This window comes from Volvox carteri (assembly GCF_000143455.1).
Source record: "Volvox carteri f. nagariensis unplaced genomic scaffold VOLCAscaffold_51, whole genome shotgun sequence".
Lineage (NCBI taxonomy): Eukaryota > Viridiplantae > Chlorophyta > Chlorophyceae > Chlamydomonadales > Volvocaceae > Volvox > Volvox carteri.
This window is the reverse complement of record NW_003307594.1, coordinates 123,126-140,292: the sequence shown is the minus strand read 5'-3', so window position 1 is coordinate 140,292 and position 17,167 is coordinate 123,126. Positions and strand designations below refer to the sequence as shown.

Below are 17,167 nucleotides of genomic sequence, written 5' to 3'. Positions count from 1 at the left end.
GGTTTTTGTCCCAAGGGGGGCCTTGTTGTTTGCCTAAACCCTGGGAAGCAGGGGACCACTTCTTCCCCGGGGAAATGGGGACCGGAACTAGTTTCCAAGGCCAGGCAGCCTTTTTTTCAAGCCCCTGGGCGGGCCCGCCCCCCCAGGCGCGGGATCCGGATGGTTTGCCCTTTGCCCCTCCTGGTTCCGTTTGGGCCCTAGGCAGTGTGATGCCCATGTGAGTTTCGTGCAGGGTGAGCAGATCAGCCTGACGGAGATGTGGGCTAGTTCGTGAACCTTAGGAAACCCGCGAAACATAACGNATATGGCCGCTAACATCATCAGGTCTGGCAGTGAGGCATCCGGCCCAGCGAAGTGAGCGGCCAACATGCGGACATGCTCTGGTTGCATGCTTTCCCTGTGCAGCTTCTTCCCTTGCAGTGTGCACCTGCCCAGGTCCCGAACGAGGTTGCATGCTGGGTGCTCCGTAGGTGAGGGGCGGCCCGCGAGAAAGAAATGGCAGGCAATAGCAGCGCTCGCTCNCGCGACGCGACCCGGACCTACTTCATCCGCTTGCGCGGTTTGGTAGACGTGCATCAGGTACATGGCCACTATCTCTGGCCTGATGTCGTAAATGTCGCTCGCCCGAATGTGTAGTAGCTCTGCCCAATCTAGGAACTCCTGCCATGGCTCTTTGTACTGGGCGACTGTGCTGCTAGCTCGCGCCTTGTGCGCCTGGCTTGCCAACGCCAGAGCTAGATCGCCGATCATGGGGTTAGCGTCCAAGGGCACCTGGCCAAGCAGTGTCTGCGCGCGTGCCCTTATTCCTGTGAAAGCCGGGGGGCATAAGGGTCGGGGGGCACAGCGATCCGGCGCGGGGAAGGTGTTTGGAAATCGATGAGAAGTGCGAGCGATAGCCAGTTAGCGGACCCTTTTGGGATCTCGTTTCCCGAAGACCCTGGCAGGAAAAGATCATACGCCTTGCCCAGCTCTCTTAGGCCGTGGACGCAAGGCGCAAACCACTTCCCGTCTTGAGTCAGATAGGACCACCAGTCGCGCGTCGGCCAGAGGGGAACGATCAGACAGATGCGTGCTTTGCACAGCTCTGCGTGCCGCAGGACCTTAAGTAGCAAACAGAAAGGCGGGTTCGCCCAGCAATTCCGCCCCCAGTGGAACCGAAGGCATCTACACCCGCGGTATCTGGCGTGAAAAAGCGGGAATAGTATTGTGGCAGCTGGTGATTGGTGTGTGACGCGAAAAGATCAATGTCAAAGGGGCCCCAGGCGGTGTTGAGCCTCTGAAATTCCTTACGGTTCACCATCCAGTCGTCCCGGTCCTGCAGCTTTGAGAGGTAGTCCGCCAGAGTGTTTTCTTCTCGCGGCCGCCACTCCACCTGCAGTGTGATACCCTCGGCAATACAGTACCAAAAGATTTCGCAGGCAATCCGGTACGAGTCCTCGGCTTTTGCGGACCCTTTGTTGAGGACGTTGGCGCAATTGAGATTGTCAGTAATCACCCGGACGACTTGGTGTCGTAGGCCTGCAGGACCGTTGAAGGATTGAAGTGCGTGTAGGACTGCCTGGAGCTCCTGGGGCGTTGACCCCATCGAACTGACCCTTACTCCCCAATTACCGCGGGCTTGGGCCAACTTCCCGTCGATCAGCGTCCAGGCACCCCAACCCCCGAGGTGCTTGGGGGATTTCCCGGCTGCATCGCAGAAAACGACCGAGTGCACCTGTGTGGGCTCCCAGAGGGCACGGGTTCCGTTAAACCGGTCGAAACAGCGCAGCCAGAATTCGAGCTCTGCAGTTGCGTCGTTAGATAAGCGGATGTGGGTATCCCAGGTGTGGCGCGACTCAATATCCTGCCCCAGAGCCCGGGTGTAGAGGCGGGCTACTTGCCCGAACGCCCAGGACATGGACAGAAGCTGCCCTTTTATGGAGGCCAATTGTCTCGCCTTGATGCGCCGTTTTCCCAGAGCCGAGCGGATGCAGTCGAGCAGGAAAGTGCGCTTATCTTCAGGCACAATGTACACGCCCTTAGCTGTATCTAACAGCATACCCAGGTACCTCACTTGCTGCTGGGGCTCGCCCATCATTGACTTGTCACGGTTCATGCAGAACCCCAGGCGCTCAAGGAGGTCGAGGATTATGGTGCGGCGGGCGATGAGGGTCTGGGCATCCTGGTGGGCGTGGATCTGATCATCGATGTATCCTGAGCACCGCCAGCCCTTCCGTCTCCAAGTCCGCATGATCTCGCATGTTAGCTTGGTGAATGCCCAACAGGCGGAGGCAAGGCCGAAAGGGAGTTGTGTAAAGACGTAGAACTGGCCTTGCCATTCAAAACCAAGGTAGCGCCAGTCTGCTTCGCGTACGTCCATATGGTGGTAGCCAGACTTCAGGTCCAGGGTGAACATGTAGTCCTTGGGGCCTAGCCAGCCTGGGACCTGCGCAAGCGACTCATAACGGAACTCCGGGATGTGCAGGTGCTTATTGACTTCGCGTCCATCCCAGATGAGGCGGAGCTTGCCTTTCTGCTCTACGACGCCCAAAGGACAGGTCATGAAAGGGCGGGACTGGCAAGGTTTGATGGTCTCTGACTCCAGCAAACCCTCGATGGCAGAAGACACAAAATCCCCGTGGTCCCGTGCAGATTGGTGATTCTTGCCCCAGTACGGCCGGGGGGGAGGTCCTGAGTGCCACATCAGAGGGAACCCTTGCAGGACCCAGCTCAGCACGAGCTGGTTCACCACTGTCGCCTTCCAGACCGCGGCACAGGCTCTCAAACGCCCCCGCATCTTAGGCCTATCCTTGCTACCCATGCTAGGAGGTGTGGCTTCACAAGGCGGATCAACAGGCAAAGGTGCTGGGTTCTCACCTTCTGGGACCGCTTGTTCATTCCTCGAAGGGGCTCCTGGGTCTGGATGTGGTTCCTGGGCTTGGCGGGCGACCTTGGTCCGGGGCCGGGTGGGCTCTGCAGGGCCGGGTGCGGGACGCTTGGCGGTGTTCTTGGTCTCCACTTGTGTGTTGTCTCGTTGGGCAGGGGGGGGCTGCGCGGGGCGAGGGGCTCTAAAACCCGCGGCGACGAACAGTGCGCCCAGTACTGTGGCGGCCAAATTCTCTGCATTGCAAGAGACAAAGGATAAAAGAGGGGGAGATGAGTAGAGGCCGGGGCTCCTGGCGACTGAGGCTACGAAACGGTGGGAAGCCGCCCCTCCTGGGATGACGGAGAAAACCGAACAGGCTACTCAGGGGCGACCTGCGCCGCAGGGGACGGGGCCACCAGAGCCATCAACCTGTTTGATGCCTCTCTGTCGTTGTTGGGTACATGCATGAAGAGGGGAACTCGGACGGAGGAAAGGACAGGTCCAGCCTGAAGCCGGCCACCTGGGCCTGGAAGCCGCCATGGTCAACAGGACCGAGCCAACATGGCAATAAGGCCCCAAGGCCAATCACAGGCGCCACCAAGGGCAAGAGCTCGCGCGCGTTACAAAGAAACCTCCCTCCAGGGTACAACTTGGTCCGACATCTTCTAGCGGTGGAAGGTCTGGAAGAGACCGGATGTGCAACTTAGCATAACAAGTCTTGTCAAAGATTGGGCCAAAGCATACTCCGTTCCAACCCAATAATGTTTGTCGGACTTGTGGGCCCCTGCAACAACAACGACCGCGAACTGCACGGAGGGGCCACTGAGCGAGCTTAAGAAAAAAGGAGGGGGGTAGGATCGGTGCAGTGCCAGAGTCAAGCAACACAAAGCCCAACAGAATCCTAATCAGCCACGCTTAGCCGGGCTGCGAGAGCGGCTTCGGTCACGCTGGCTGCGCCGGTCGTAGCGGTCATAGCGGCTGCGGTCGTTCCGGCGTGCACTACCAAACGAATCCCGCACTCCACCCTGCCGGTCTCTCCCTCGCAAGAGGGACCCGCGCGTTGGCCTGCGCTGCTGACAGGACGCCCAGCAGCAGCTGGTGAAGAGTCGGCTGGTCTATGTTCCCGCTCAAAGTATCGATGGCGGCTTCTATGTCGTTTTGGTTGGCTGGCAGCATCTGGCCCGATCCCCCTTCGCCGGCTGCTTCGGCCGCTCCTGCGTTGACCAGGTTATCTCCCGTTGCCTTTGTCCTCTTACCCGTCATTTTTTGATTTTTTGTGACGGAGCTCCTGGTTGTTCCTCGGAGAGTGACAGGTCCGCGGCGATGTCGATTCGTTGTGGTAGAGCGTCGATGAGGCTTGAGGGTAGTCGGTAAGGTCTTGGATAAAAGTGAGAGCAACAATAATAATAAGCTCCAATAGTGTAGGCAGAATGCCGGAACTATGGAGCTGTCAGCTGAAATAGTAAATTCGAATTCTCAGCAAGCCATACGGCTGCCGTACATAACCTAGCTTAGAGGCTATACTCGCTTTGCTCCTGCCGCATCTAAGCTACAATTTTAACAACTTTGTTGACGACTCTGTCTGCCTCGTAGCTCAGTACGACCCTTTAACAACCTGGTTGCTGGAGTTGGGACTCTGATGAGTGGATGTATTCTTGCCCGGCTGGTTGTACGGCATTAGAACTACGTCGGCTCGCCATGTATATAAATGTCCGCCTGGTGCGGTGCACTGCGGAGGGCGGTGTTGTGGTTGGTTGTGGTTGGTTGAGAGGGGCGAGGGTGGGGTATGGATGTCGCGAGGTTTGTGTAGAATGCATGTACGGAGACAGAGGTCGTACGTACCAGTATGTACGGCCCCTGATCGTCATGGTATGGCACGGCAAGAGCTATCGATAGGCCACTGATTTGCGACGAAAGCTGCTTTTCCAAGTAGTGGCCACCTTCCGGAAGGGAGCTGTTATCTCAGTAACCATTTGATTACTAGAAACCACATTTAGAAATACTGCCAATAAGCCAGACACGAAAGCATGTGCCCTTGAAAGCACCGGGCCTTGCGCGTGGAAAACGCAGAGCGACCGAAAGGATACCAGCGCGACCATGCCAACCATCCGATACTATCCGCCGCACATACGGTCTCTATATGAACGTAGTGTGCAGTTGACTCTGGCAAGGCAATACCTCTGGAATTTCCATATTGCACTTTGCAACAAAATACAACAACAGACCTGGTAAATACAACCCCAGCCAGTATCCGCCGCTACAGCACGTGGACACATTTCATCCATCCCAACAAACCAATTCAGGGTCAATATCTGAGCATGCTCTCGCTAGCAGTGGGAGGTTTGTTCCCTACCTGCCTGCCTGTTTATCTGCTGTCGTACCCGCCCTGCACCATTTGCGCTTTCTAGCTTCATACATATCAGGAGGAATTGGAGGTGAATAATGCTAAGGAAGGAGAGACGGAAGGGCGAAGGGATAGAAATGCGAAATATACGATGCGCTGAACACACGAGGCATGGATGTTCTGCACAAAAGCACATGCGGCATACGTATCACTGACTTCGCGGAAGTCGGCATACGTGGATGGGAAGCCTGAGGGAGCCCCAAAACACACAGGCGAAGTAGGGACTGCCAGGCTAGTGGCCCCACGTGTGCACATCTATTAACCCCTCTATCACACTCAATCATATATCAGCGTGGTCTCTGGTCTTGTAGAGCGCGAAGGTGGCAGACAGGATGTATGCGCTCGCTCCCATCCAATTATTAGGCAATGAAAAACTGGTACGCATGGGTACGGCAACTCGGACAAAGCCGATGAAGAATTGCAAAAGCAAGTAACTGCGAATACGATGACCTACCACATTACCAAATATAGCTATTGCTAGGATGAGCATGCACCCATAATCCCTTTCACGAAGGTGCGTGACGGGACACCGAAGTGATGCGTGAGGAAGGCGTGCTTGCATGGAAATTCACGACGACATGCCAAAACTGGATAACTGCATACAAATCGCAATGACTGCATCACATGCTTGTCAGCCAGCGTGTGTGCGTATATGCATGTGTGAAACAGGGGGGTGTATCTTCGCCCGTGGCAGCTACCCTGCGAAACCCTGCCTTCCCCGGTATTTCGGGGCACCCTCATCCAGTCACCCTAGTCAACTTCTTAGTGGATCGCTCAGGTTCCGCACCCACCACCAGCATCCAACGGAATCTGCCGGGTCGACAGCGGCCCAACTCCGTTCCTGGTCGGCTCGCAGGTTAACTTTATCCCAGGTCACCACCGTCCACCAACTAGGGGCGCAATGCCTTCCACCATCGGAAGAACTTTTGACCCTAACGGGTATCGATCCCGGGATCTCCCGGGGGCAGTGGTCGCGCCTTACCAGTGGTGCCAAACCCTTATATATACGTATATGCATGCGTGTATGCATGTGTGCATTGGATTCGTGGATGCGTGTATATTTGCGTGTCCACTCCTCCTGGTGCACATTGTCCGGTGGTGGCGGCCCCGTACCAGGTTCAATCCAGACGAGCTAGCGGTCTCATGATGACACAAAGAAGATCACGACCGATACCAAAGGTCCCGTCTGTTTGACTGCATGCTGAATGTAATAATAGGCCCGATACGCACACACGGTAAGCGGGAAGCTGACGACCACTTCAGACGAGGCAATCAGGAACACGCAGACACATAACAAACAAACGCCCCGGCAGTGCAGGGCAGGGCGCGTCCAAATTGCAGACTGCCCTGAGCCCCGACCCAGTTAGTCCGTGCATGAGGGCAGGGGGTTTGGAACATCGGCCGTTAGGCGCCCTAAGCGGACAGACGCCAACCACCTTCATGAGAGGCACGACCACCGGCCCCCCAGTGGCCCGCCGAGATAACGACCCTCCAAGCAAAACCGCATCTTCCCTTGCTTCGCGAAGACCCATCGACTAGCCATACAGGTAAGCTGGTAACGACAATACGCAGCGATTTGGCCCCAGCTTCTGGCTCGTGGTGCGATCGTGCGTACGGTACAGCGGCAAGTGCCTGTGATGGGGGCCCCAATCGCCGCCTGCTCATACATCCCCATAACTCGTGTCGCCTTTCCCAGCGGCACATGAACGGCATCGGAACTCCAAAACAATCAATAACTGCCCCACCTTGTACCTCTTGATCGCCTTGGCCGTGGGCTGTGCGCCATTGAACGGCTAACCTTAACCACATGCGTAAATCCTTCGTGCGCGATTGAACGAAGGACCTTGGGATGGGCGAACGGGTTGCCAGAGCCAGCTGGCGACCCCGGCCTGGTCATTTTCTGAGTCAAGCGCAAAAGGTCTACTGCACCCCTCACCTGCACCTTCATTCCGCTGCTATGACTGCGTTTGACGGGGTCTCACGAAGCAATGCCCGAGGAGCAGGAGGCCATGCAGGCCGTGCGTGCGGTGAAAGAACCTAGGCGGGAGCAGCCGATGCAGGAACTTCCGTCTCCGCCCGAGGCAACGCACTCAAAGCACTTGGCCCTGGCGTCTTGCCAGTCGGGCAAGCAACGGGTCGCCTGGTTGCGTTGGGTGCGAGAGCGGCGACGAGGGGTACCGGATCAGGGTAACAACGCGCGAGTGCGGCGTGAGACGGTGGATGCACACGACGTGGCGGGGTATTTGCGGAAACAGGCCCATTCCAAAGCATGTAAGATAGTGACAGATGGGGTCATCAGCTTGGCCCGGAAAAGTGCTTGATCCGTCATGGGCGCCTGAGTCAGACAGACACTCATGGCTAGCAGATAGGCAGAGGCGGGTAGCCGTGAAGGCAAAAGTAGCAAAGCGGCAGACGGATGCACCCAACCGGATGCACTCACCCCACACCGCGTACCCACCTCAATGCATTGGGCACACGCCCAGGCGTCCTTCGCGCCCAAGATGCAAGTGGCGCACTGCCGTGCCAGGGCGGGGTCCTCACCCACGTTGTGCTGGTTGGCACATATCCTCGAGCACGCCCAGGAAAGGCCTGCGAGGGGGGAGGGGAGGTTATCCGCGTGTTTCTCTAATCATTAAGTAAAGTGCGTGAGTATGTGAATTTAGGGAGGGATGCGCCTCAGCAGGGAAAATCCCGTAGATTGTATTTTAGGGGTAGTGATAGTGTAATCTTATCTAATCCTCTTTCCTCTCCCTATCCCTCTAGAAAAATCTACGGCTTTTTGCAACGAGCGCACGTCCCGGCTTAATTGCCAGGCAACGCAGCAATAAAGGAAAGTCTTTGCATTTCCCCCTCTCCTTCTTCTTCTGCTGGTTCAGTTCAGCACGCACACCCTTTCCTCTTGCCTGCTCCCGCCCTGCTAGCTAGGGACCCACGCACGTACCCCTGGATGCCGCCTGCATCACACACTCCGCCATACACACGCCTTGTACAGCTGAGGACGTGTTGCCGTACCCCGCACACTCAACACAGAGAGACGGGTTCAGTCCCTGCTGCCGCATCTCCGCCACGCAGGACCCGCAGGCGGTGGCGTTGGTCACGTCCGGTGAGTGGTGGCAGTCCCGACACACGCGGTCCGTTACGCGGCAGGTCGGGATGGGAACGGGGCCGGGCGGGCGGGTGGTGTTGGAAGTCGTGTTGGTGACCACAGGTGGCGGTGGCGACTGCGCCCTTGGAGGCGGAAGTGGAGGCATAGCTGAAGGAGGACTTTGGGGAGGACTTGGCGGCCTACGAGGAAGGGGTGGAACGCAGCGAGAGAGACAATCCATAAGCTGTTTCTACGGACACGATGTAATTCGGAGCTGAAAGATCGGTACGTGTGTGTGTGTGTGTGTGTGTGTGTGTGCATATGTCTCGCCACCTCCTAAGGGACGATCTAACAAATTGCAGCGGAGGGCTATGTGTGCAGTTTTGAGCTAATGTTCCGCATCGGGTATGTAGGCGATTTCGGGGCTTATATGTGGAGTCAAAAATGATGTCGCAATAAACCCTAAGTCGTCCTCTTGAGCACCGTCCACGTCACCCCCCAAGCCCTGCAGCAGGCAGGCCCATTTCGTTACTCGTACTTGAGCACGTGCACGCGCGCGACCCAAGATACGCACATATGCACATGCGTATGTGCACATGCATATACGGCACACACATACGACCCTCGTCCCCTTCCTCTGTCCTCATATCACCCACCTCATCGGGCTGTCCCTCCATTCCGGTAGCCCCGCTGTGAGGTTGGCGGTCCGGTTGGTCACTGGGAAGCCCCACGCCCGGTAGAATGGTACCAGGTCCACACCTGCAACGAGCAAGCGGTCGAGGAGCGGACGCATAACCGGTCTAGGGTTGTGTGTGCGGGTGTGTCAGAGAGAGAGAGAGTGTGTGTTGAGGCATAACGTAATCCAACAAGGCAATGGTGGTGGCGGTCGGTCAATGCAGCAACCGCCACAATGGCTAGATACCTGGCAGCACAGCGCGGGGACGAGTAGGGGAGCTTAACCGGGAACATGGGTGAGCCGGCTGGACAAGGATTGGTGCCAAGGATGGAACTGATAGTCAATCGACTCGCGAATGAGGCAGATATAGCGAGCTTTCTGGAGAGCAGTGCTACTTGCAAGGGCTGACAAGGCGAATGGGTCGCGTGGTTGCCAGCAGCATGCGCACGCCTCTGCATGCGCACCCCGCGCCGCCCCGCCCCGTCCAGCTGAGCTCGTCATAACACTCACCCGCAATGCGGCTCGAGGTCTGAATGAACGTCTGCACGTTGTCGTCCTGCGCGTGAAGGTGGGCCAATATGAAAGCACATACATACATGCATACATGTGCGTCTGCCCCCCACGCTGTGTTTCGGCCCTGGGCCCCCGGCTCTTAAGCCCACAACACAGTCAACATCATACATAAATGCATACATGCCGGTGGTGGGTGCTGAACCTGGGCGATCCACTGAGACCTCGGCTAGGGTGACTGGATGAGGGTGCCCCGAAACACCGGGGGAGGCAGGGTTTCGCAGGGTAAGCGGCCACGGGTGAAGATATGGCCCCCTGTCCCACACATCATACATACATATACCACCCTGTAACAACATCATACATATGACGACGTGTGGACATACGGACAACAGGGTTCCTAGTAAATATAGCGCCCCCCCCAGCAGGGGACACCACGCGGTAGCTGAGCTGTAACCTCACATACACGCATGGGCCCACGGGTCACCGGATGACCGGGTTGCTAGATACATACATACACGTACCTACCTACCTACCGTAACACTTACATCAGCCCCGCCGGTACGACAGCAGATGCAGCATCAGCCCCGCCGGTACGACAGCAAATGCAGCATCAGCCCCGCCGGTACGACAGCAGATGCAGCATTATTGTGTTGCAAAGCGAGGCCGTCACTCGTCTCACTCCCAACTGGACATTATCCCGTTTCTGCTGACTGCTACTGGTTCTCACGTCCAGCCCCATCAAAACCTCGCTCGCACCGGGAGAGGGTAAGTGAAGTTTTGGTAGACCTTGTACAGGTTCTTGTAAAGATCCCAGCCAAATCCCTCCTTAAGCTGTACGGACGGACGTATACACGTGCGGGGGGGGGAGACGTGCGTAGAAATTTCTTCAGGCGCATGGGTTGAAAGTATCATGGGTTGAAGCGTACACCTTCAGGCAGAACGGTACGGGTACGGATAGCGCCTTTCGGAGCCGTGGCGGACAGACAGACAGGCACATCTGTGAGGGCACGTGCCGCTGTGTAAGGGCACCCCCTGGTCACCTAAGCGGTCCGCGGACCAGCCAGCAGCGAACACATCCAGACAACCCGAAATGTGATAGGTAAGGAACCGGCAAGCTCCCACACGCGCACTCTGCACTGCCTGCAGGCCGGCCGGCCAGGTCTATAGCTACCACCATTTGCAATGCAGAAACTCTGATCTGCTCCCAACTTACATCTGCCATCCAACCAGCCCACCTGCAAGTAGGTATCCAATGCCACCCACACGGACCAGTCCGCGGCCCATTGAGCCCCATTAGCAAAGTAGGCCGCGCGGTTGGCAGCACGGCCGTCAGCCGACACTGCGCCGTAGTTGCCCCAGGCGGCCGTGGGCACCCCCGTCCTCTCCTGCGTGGGTGCGGGTGCATGCGGCAGTACACAGTTCACAGTGCACAGGTAGGGTAAGCTCGTCGTGATCCTGAGAACCTCCACCTCCAAACAAAACAGTTTGGAGCACTGTGAAGGAAATTTCTTAGGGTCTTGCACATTGCGTACATGTGCACAAACATACATGTAACTGCCGTACAGCACACTTGTATGTAACCGTGTATAAGCACCGGTTGAAGCACCCTGCCAGTATCTCAAGAGGGCCTTTCGACTTCCTGCCAAGTAGTACACCTTTTGTTTGCCGAGCTGCACTGTCCTGCGACAAACGACCCGATGGCACAAGATGGCACTCACCCCACCCCACCACCCCACCCACAAACCCCCAGCCATCTTACCAGCGCATACACAGTGAAGAGGTTCACAAAGCTCTCGGTGGTTCCCGAGAACTGCATCTCGCTCCACTGGTGGTTGTGGCCCAACTCGTGGAAGGGGCCCCAGGCACCCTCGGTCTGCAAGCAAGGCATGACATAAATAGATACATGCGCGCATGCTTGGTAGGAGAAAGCGCGCACATAGACTCTGGTTGTAATCAAATGCAACACAGAGCGCGCCTTTACTAAGTTAAGTATGTATGTATGTACATATGTGACGGCGGCGAGTTTTATGTGTGTAGTCATGCGCTACGCCGCAGGAGCATGTCAGCGAGTTAAATGCTGCAAATCTCTTGAGACTGCTGGGGGGTACATCGTATGCAACAGTCTCCGGGAGGACGCACGCCTGTGTGTGTATGTGTGTGCGTACATGCGCCTCCGCTCGCCCCCAGGCGGAAAGGGACGACACGACTCGGCATGTGCGGGAGGGGCAGCGCCGGGGTGCGCTCGTTTGCAGTACGTGCACGTGTACGTGTACGCAACGGGGTGGCCGGACGTGCGCTTGGCTGGCAACGGTGGAACAGGGCTGCATGCCGTCAGGTGCCTACATCGCTATGCTGTGCATCTGTCATCTCCACCACCAAGAAGCCGCACCCCACGCCTCTTCACATGGATCTAATAAGGCCCTAACGGGATTCCAGGACACCCTTCCACACATTTCGAGCACATTGCCTCCCACCTGCAGATAGGTCACATTCAGCACTTCCTGCGGGGCAAACATGCATTCAGGGGGTGAATACACATGGATATACGTAAGTAGGTAAACAAATAGGATGATTGACGTTGGGCTGGTAAGCAGGCGGCATGCTTGACGCATTAAGAAAGGGAGCCAGCGAGTCAACGCCGGTCCTAAGGCGCAATGCATGCATGTGCGTATCTGGTCTGGTCTGGGTTGACACTACTGCAATTAGCAGTTTAAGGTCCTGGGTTCGATTCCTGGGGAGACCCCCGAATTAGTCGGGAGCGCGAGACTATGGCTAGCTGCTGAGATGTGGAGTTGAGGTCACAGTTGATGGACCAGATTCGCACGCTGGATTGGTGGCGATTGCCGAACCCTCCGTCTCTTCGGGTGTTCGGGTGAATGGATGAGGTGGGGTCCCTGAAGGCTGGATCGGCCGCCTTGGACTTACAGTTCGTATGGCGAAGTACAGTGTGGTACTGGTGGATGGTGCTATAAGGTGATAAATGATCTAGAACTGACAATGTGATAAAGTGGCCCAGAAGCCTCCCACTCTGTAACATTACAATATCCGATACGCTAGGTGGGGAAGTCCATTGATTCCGGAATATGTTTTGCCCTGTGTAATGCGAGGCTCGCTTCAATTGCAAAGGGACGTGCACCCCCGCATCTACCCAGGGTTGCCAGCACCGGAACGCCATTCATGGCTGGGTCGTTGGAGAGCGGGTCAAGGTGGTTGGGTGGGTGGTTGGGTGGTTGGGTGGTTTCCCCACTTCTCCACCACATGCATTCATCCGTCCAAATATATTCCCTCATCACCACACACGTGCAGCAGCTAACAACTCACCAGCCACCAGAGGCCGCCCCAGAACGATAATGATCACCATCAACATGCATATGACCTACGTTGTATACACTTGTGACATCGTACGCCATGATTGGGTACCCCGAGTGCATCCAGCCACCGCCAATTTGTGCATCCACCAGGAAGCGTTCTGTCCATCCCGGTAGCGGCAGCAGCGGCCAGAGAGCAGTGGCAACCACACAATGCGTATGCGTACAGGAACACATAGGAGCAGCAGGGGCAGCAGCAGCAGGGGCAGCGCTTGCAGTGGGAGTTGCAACTGCAGCATATTACTTAGTTAAAGCGTTAGTTAGACGTCGAGGGAGGAAGCGGGGTTTGGAACAAAAAAAGGTTTCTCTTCTGTGCGTTCGTTGACATTACGCAATCGCTCCGAGTACAGCATGACAGTTACCCGAACCGAAACTGTTGACGCACGATAGCACCATACCACTGTTACATCCCCCTTACCAGATGTGATGGCACAGATCATCATCACCAGTAGCCCAGGATACGACACATACATACATACATATCAAATCCGCCTGCCGGCTCCTCGGGTGTTTGAGGAGTGATGAAATGGGAGGTGGTCCCCCATCATATGGACGATGTAGGACATGATAAAATCAACTTGCGAGCTAACCAGGAACTAAGTTGATGCGCCGTTGATCCGCTAGATTTGGTTGGATGCTGGTGGTGAGTTGCCGAACCCAACGAATACATTCTGAAGTTGGATGGGGTGACGGATTAGGGTGCCCCTCTAGCAGGGGAGAGCAGGGACTGCCCCGGGAAAGGGGGCCGCTGGCGAAGTTAACCACCCTGTAACAACATACATACATGTATACAGCCATGCTAGAGGATCTTCTTGGTCGTAGACTTTCGGGAGGAGACAAGGGGGACAAGTAACAGCAACGCCTCCGGACTTGCCTTATTGAGTTACAAAGCGTATGCCTAAACTTATTCAACTCATTGAGTGCATCACATCAGGTAGGTTTACCTACGTAAGCGTGGAAGCCGATATGCACACTTCCACCCACCCACCCACCCACTATCACCCACCCACCTACCCACCTGCACGCGCCCTCTGCCGGGACATGGAGCCAAGATCCGCCATGTTGTCCAGGACCTGGTTCCAATGTTCAAGTACGGCTGTCGGATCGGACATGTTCCTGATGGCCTGTAGCGGGTGGTGGTGTACATAAGTACATCGAGGAATTATTTAGATACATACGTGGGATGGGTTTTGGCTACTTCTTATGTAGGTAGGTAGGTAGGTAGGTGGGAATGGTCGGTGACTGGGGGAATTGGTTATTGGCTTGGTTGAAAGTGTACATACGTACCAGCTGTAGATGGGGCGTGTGTCTGTGTCTCGTAGGAAACACAGACGCGCCGCAGCAGCAGTATGCAAGACCCCCATTCACCCACCATCCCTTCACCAAGACATCCGGTCGCTTACCTTGGACGGCAGCATGAGAATTATCTTCCCACTATCTAGTTCAGCCCAAGGGGCGGGGTAGTCGCGAACAGTGCTGACCCAGGTGGCCTGAGGGTGTGCATGCAAGGTGTGGTAGCGTCCACGTAATCAACAGCAAGCAAAATTGATGGACGTTTCTTCAACCGTGTGTCTCACTTCGACCACCAGCAGGGCCCCGAATGCATCATGCCTAGGCAGGAAAACCACCTGCCTAGGAGCGCATACGAATAGTGCATGTTTGTATCAGCTACATGTGCGTCTGTTGGCCAAGACGGTTGCGGGTGTGTAGACACAGTGCACAACAGTCAAAGTGCAGAAGATGGAGAGGTCGGGTCAAAGTGCTCTACATCGCGGGGACGCTGGGGACTTCGTACTACCTGCCCAAATCTGCTGCTCGTAATAAAGCGGTAGCCAGCCAGCCAGCAGGGCGCACGCTCAAGAGAGGCTCTCCACTTACCGGTGTGTCAATTCCCAGACGGAACCAAGGCGCCCGCACAGCGCCGCTGATTGTCACCTGCGGCCGGCAAACCGCAAGCCGCACAAGTCGCGCACGGGCCAAATATATATTCTATGTTATATGTATATATATTGTGTGTGTGCGTGTGTGTGTGTGTGTGTGTGTGCGCACGAGACGGGGGGAGTGGCCACACAAACAAACCAATTATAGGTCATGCAGATGCGTCCTGCAGATGCGCGACGGCTCGTAAAAGTACAAGGATGGAAGGGAGTTTGCCACACACGGGAGTTTGCAACCCACACATACATACTTGCGGCGGCGGCAGGCAGGCAGGCAACAAACAGCAACACAGAAACGTGTGCCGCCCTACGTGTATGCCCCGGCGGCAGCAGGTACATCAATCCTACCGTCAGCCCACCCACCTGTACAGCCCCCAGATTTGTCCCCGGTGATACCAGGATGAAAACCTGGCCGCCAAGCGGATTGCCGGCTGATGTGATGTTGGCCTTGAGAGTGACGCGGGTGTAGGTGTACGGCATCCGGTACCACATGGGCTGGGATGTGAGATCGTCGGTGTGGGCGCCGATCTGCAAGGGCATGTCGTACGCCGCTTGATTGTTTGTACCGGATCCGGATTCGACTCGAGCTGATTTACTGGATGCGACCTAAGCTGGCAAGTAGGGGTGCCGCGCACCAAATAAATTTGTGTGTGCGTGTGTATGTGTGTTTCGCACGCATATGCATGTCCTTGATTCCCATTATTGTTAGTGCAGATTATATAACTGATATTCTTATAAAATAAATAGCATAATGGCAAAAACAACCACCCTTACACATGCCAAAATTTCGGGCCAGCGGAAACGTTTCTTCTCCCTTTCAGGACCTACATGCCTTACATATGCGTACATATGCACCACGTACCTGCACTTGAAGGCCCTTGCCGACTGCGGCTGCCGTACCCAATGTAATGTTGATGATCTCACCGGGGGCCGCATACAACCCCGTTGACCGCCACAGGCGGCCTGGATAGCCGCCATACATTAACCTATACGGCGGCGGGTTGTACGACGCGTTGACCGTCAGAGTGACAGTAACCCGAGTCGCGTTTGCAGAAACCGAGCCCGGGTAGAGTGGCGCAGAGGGGGAGGCGGTCAGGTTGAAAATGTCGCCGCGTTTGATGGCCATGACCTCCATCATCACCTGAATGCATGAACCATTTATAGAACCAGGTAGAGCACGACAGATTGAGGGCAGGAGGGTAGCAGTGGCAGCTGAAAGGAGCGGCGGCTACGGCAGCAACGGAAATGTGCGGCGGCTTGCGGCCGCTCGGCGCCTTGCGGTACACTTGCGCGCGTATCGACCCCCAGTTGAGAGCGATCACATCTACTCGCCGCAGGCAAGCTTTTGTAGTACTAAGCAAGAGGTATCGCTTCTTGATCCGGAACCCGTACACGTGGGTAACAGCAAGGAGCGACGAGCAAGAGACTCTCTGCGTGTGTGTATGTATGTGCGTGCGTGTGTGTATGCCTGCAGGAGCGTGCGACTTGCACCTCCTATAGCATAGATCACACGTATCCATTACTTTGGACAGCTATCGATTGGCCCTTAGGCCCCTCAGGGCTCGTACAGGCCCCCTAAAGAGTAATGCAACTCAAAAAAGGTGAGACACACACACACACACACACACACACACACACACACACACACACACACACACACGCGCGCGCGCTAACGCACATAGACAAATTTTCTCAACATGCACATACAGCAGCGCGAGGCGCTGGCCCAGACACTCACCGCCATGACCGTGCTGCTGTTGGCGGCAGTGACGTTTAGCGGGTTGTTGGGCCCTATGGCGACACTGCGGCCGGTGATGGAGTCGAGCATGTTCCATATCCCGTCGAGGCCGCTGATGTTGCCGCTGCTGGTTCGGTCTGACAACGTACTTGACAGCTGCTGAAGTGTCTGGAGGACTGACACGGAATGCGGGAGGAGGGAACGGCGCGCGGGGAGGGCGGGATGCGGCAACACGGCCGGTGGCACGGTTGGGGGCGATGTGGATGCACTCCACACAGACCCCTGCTGACAGCTCAGCTGGCAAGCAACATGCCGCAGGGCTGCCCCACGGCAGCCACGCAGGTAACAACGAAAGCTAGCTGCCAGCCCGCTGCTCCACAAGTACACGCACGTACAAACGACGGTCCGACGGCGCTGTATCAAGTAATAGTAACAGTAGTACAGCTGCGTTTCGCCTGCAGCTGGCACCCGTGGCAAGTAGGCCACGAACGGAGCTGTACTGCTGTAGTGCATTCCGTGGCGGATGCTTCATTGCGCACGGCAATCCAATTATCTGTCCCCGGGCACCCGCCGGCCCGTGCCGGTGGACAGCTGCGAATGT

General features: G+C 56.3%; 2 protein-coding genes across 2 annotated transcripts in view; both read right to left on the bottom strand.

Moving 5' to 3' along the window:
- The window catches only part of VOLCADRAFT_106779 (uncharacterized protein), a 4,839-nt gene extending 571 nt beyond the window's left edge, over positions 1-4,268 (bottom strand). Inside the window, exons 1-3 of the mRNA XM_002955332.1 lie at positions 4,102-4,268; positions 2,857-3,099; positions 428-806 (exon numbers count right to left, since the gene is read on the bottom strand). Of these exons, the coding sequence (XP_002955378.1) occupies positions 428-806; positions 2,857-3,099; positions 4,102-4,108 (629 nt within the window). The 5' untranslated portion in view covers positions 4,109-4,268. The remainder of the gene's footprint in view (positions 1-427; positions 807-2,856; positions 3,100-4,101) is intronic.
- A 4,709-nt stretch (positions 4,269-8,977) lies between these two features.
- Positions 8,978-16,695, bottom strand: VOLCADRAFT_83195 (uncharacterized protein; the record flags this gene model as incomplete). The annotated part of the gene is made up of 12 exons (XM_002955331.1): positions 16,567-16,695; positions 15,691-15,969; positions 15,192-15,356; positions 14,770-14,826; positions 14,295-14,381; positions 13,910-14,015; positions 12,889-12,992; positions 11,264-11,396; positions 10,759-10,862; positions 10,280-10,354; positions 9,956-10,022; positions 8,978-9,093 (listed from the first exon to the last, which is right to left on the bottom strand). The coding sequence occupies exons 1-12, from the start codon at positions 16,654-16,656 to the stop codon at positions 8,978-8,980; spliced, it is 1,383 nt and encodes a 460-aa protein (XP_002955377.1). The 5' UTR covers positions 16,657-16,695.
- Between the last annotated feature and the right edge of the window lie 472 nt (positions 16,696-17,167).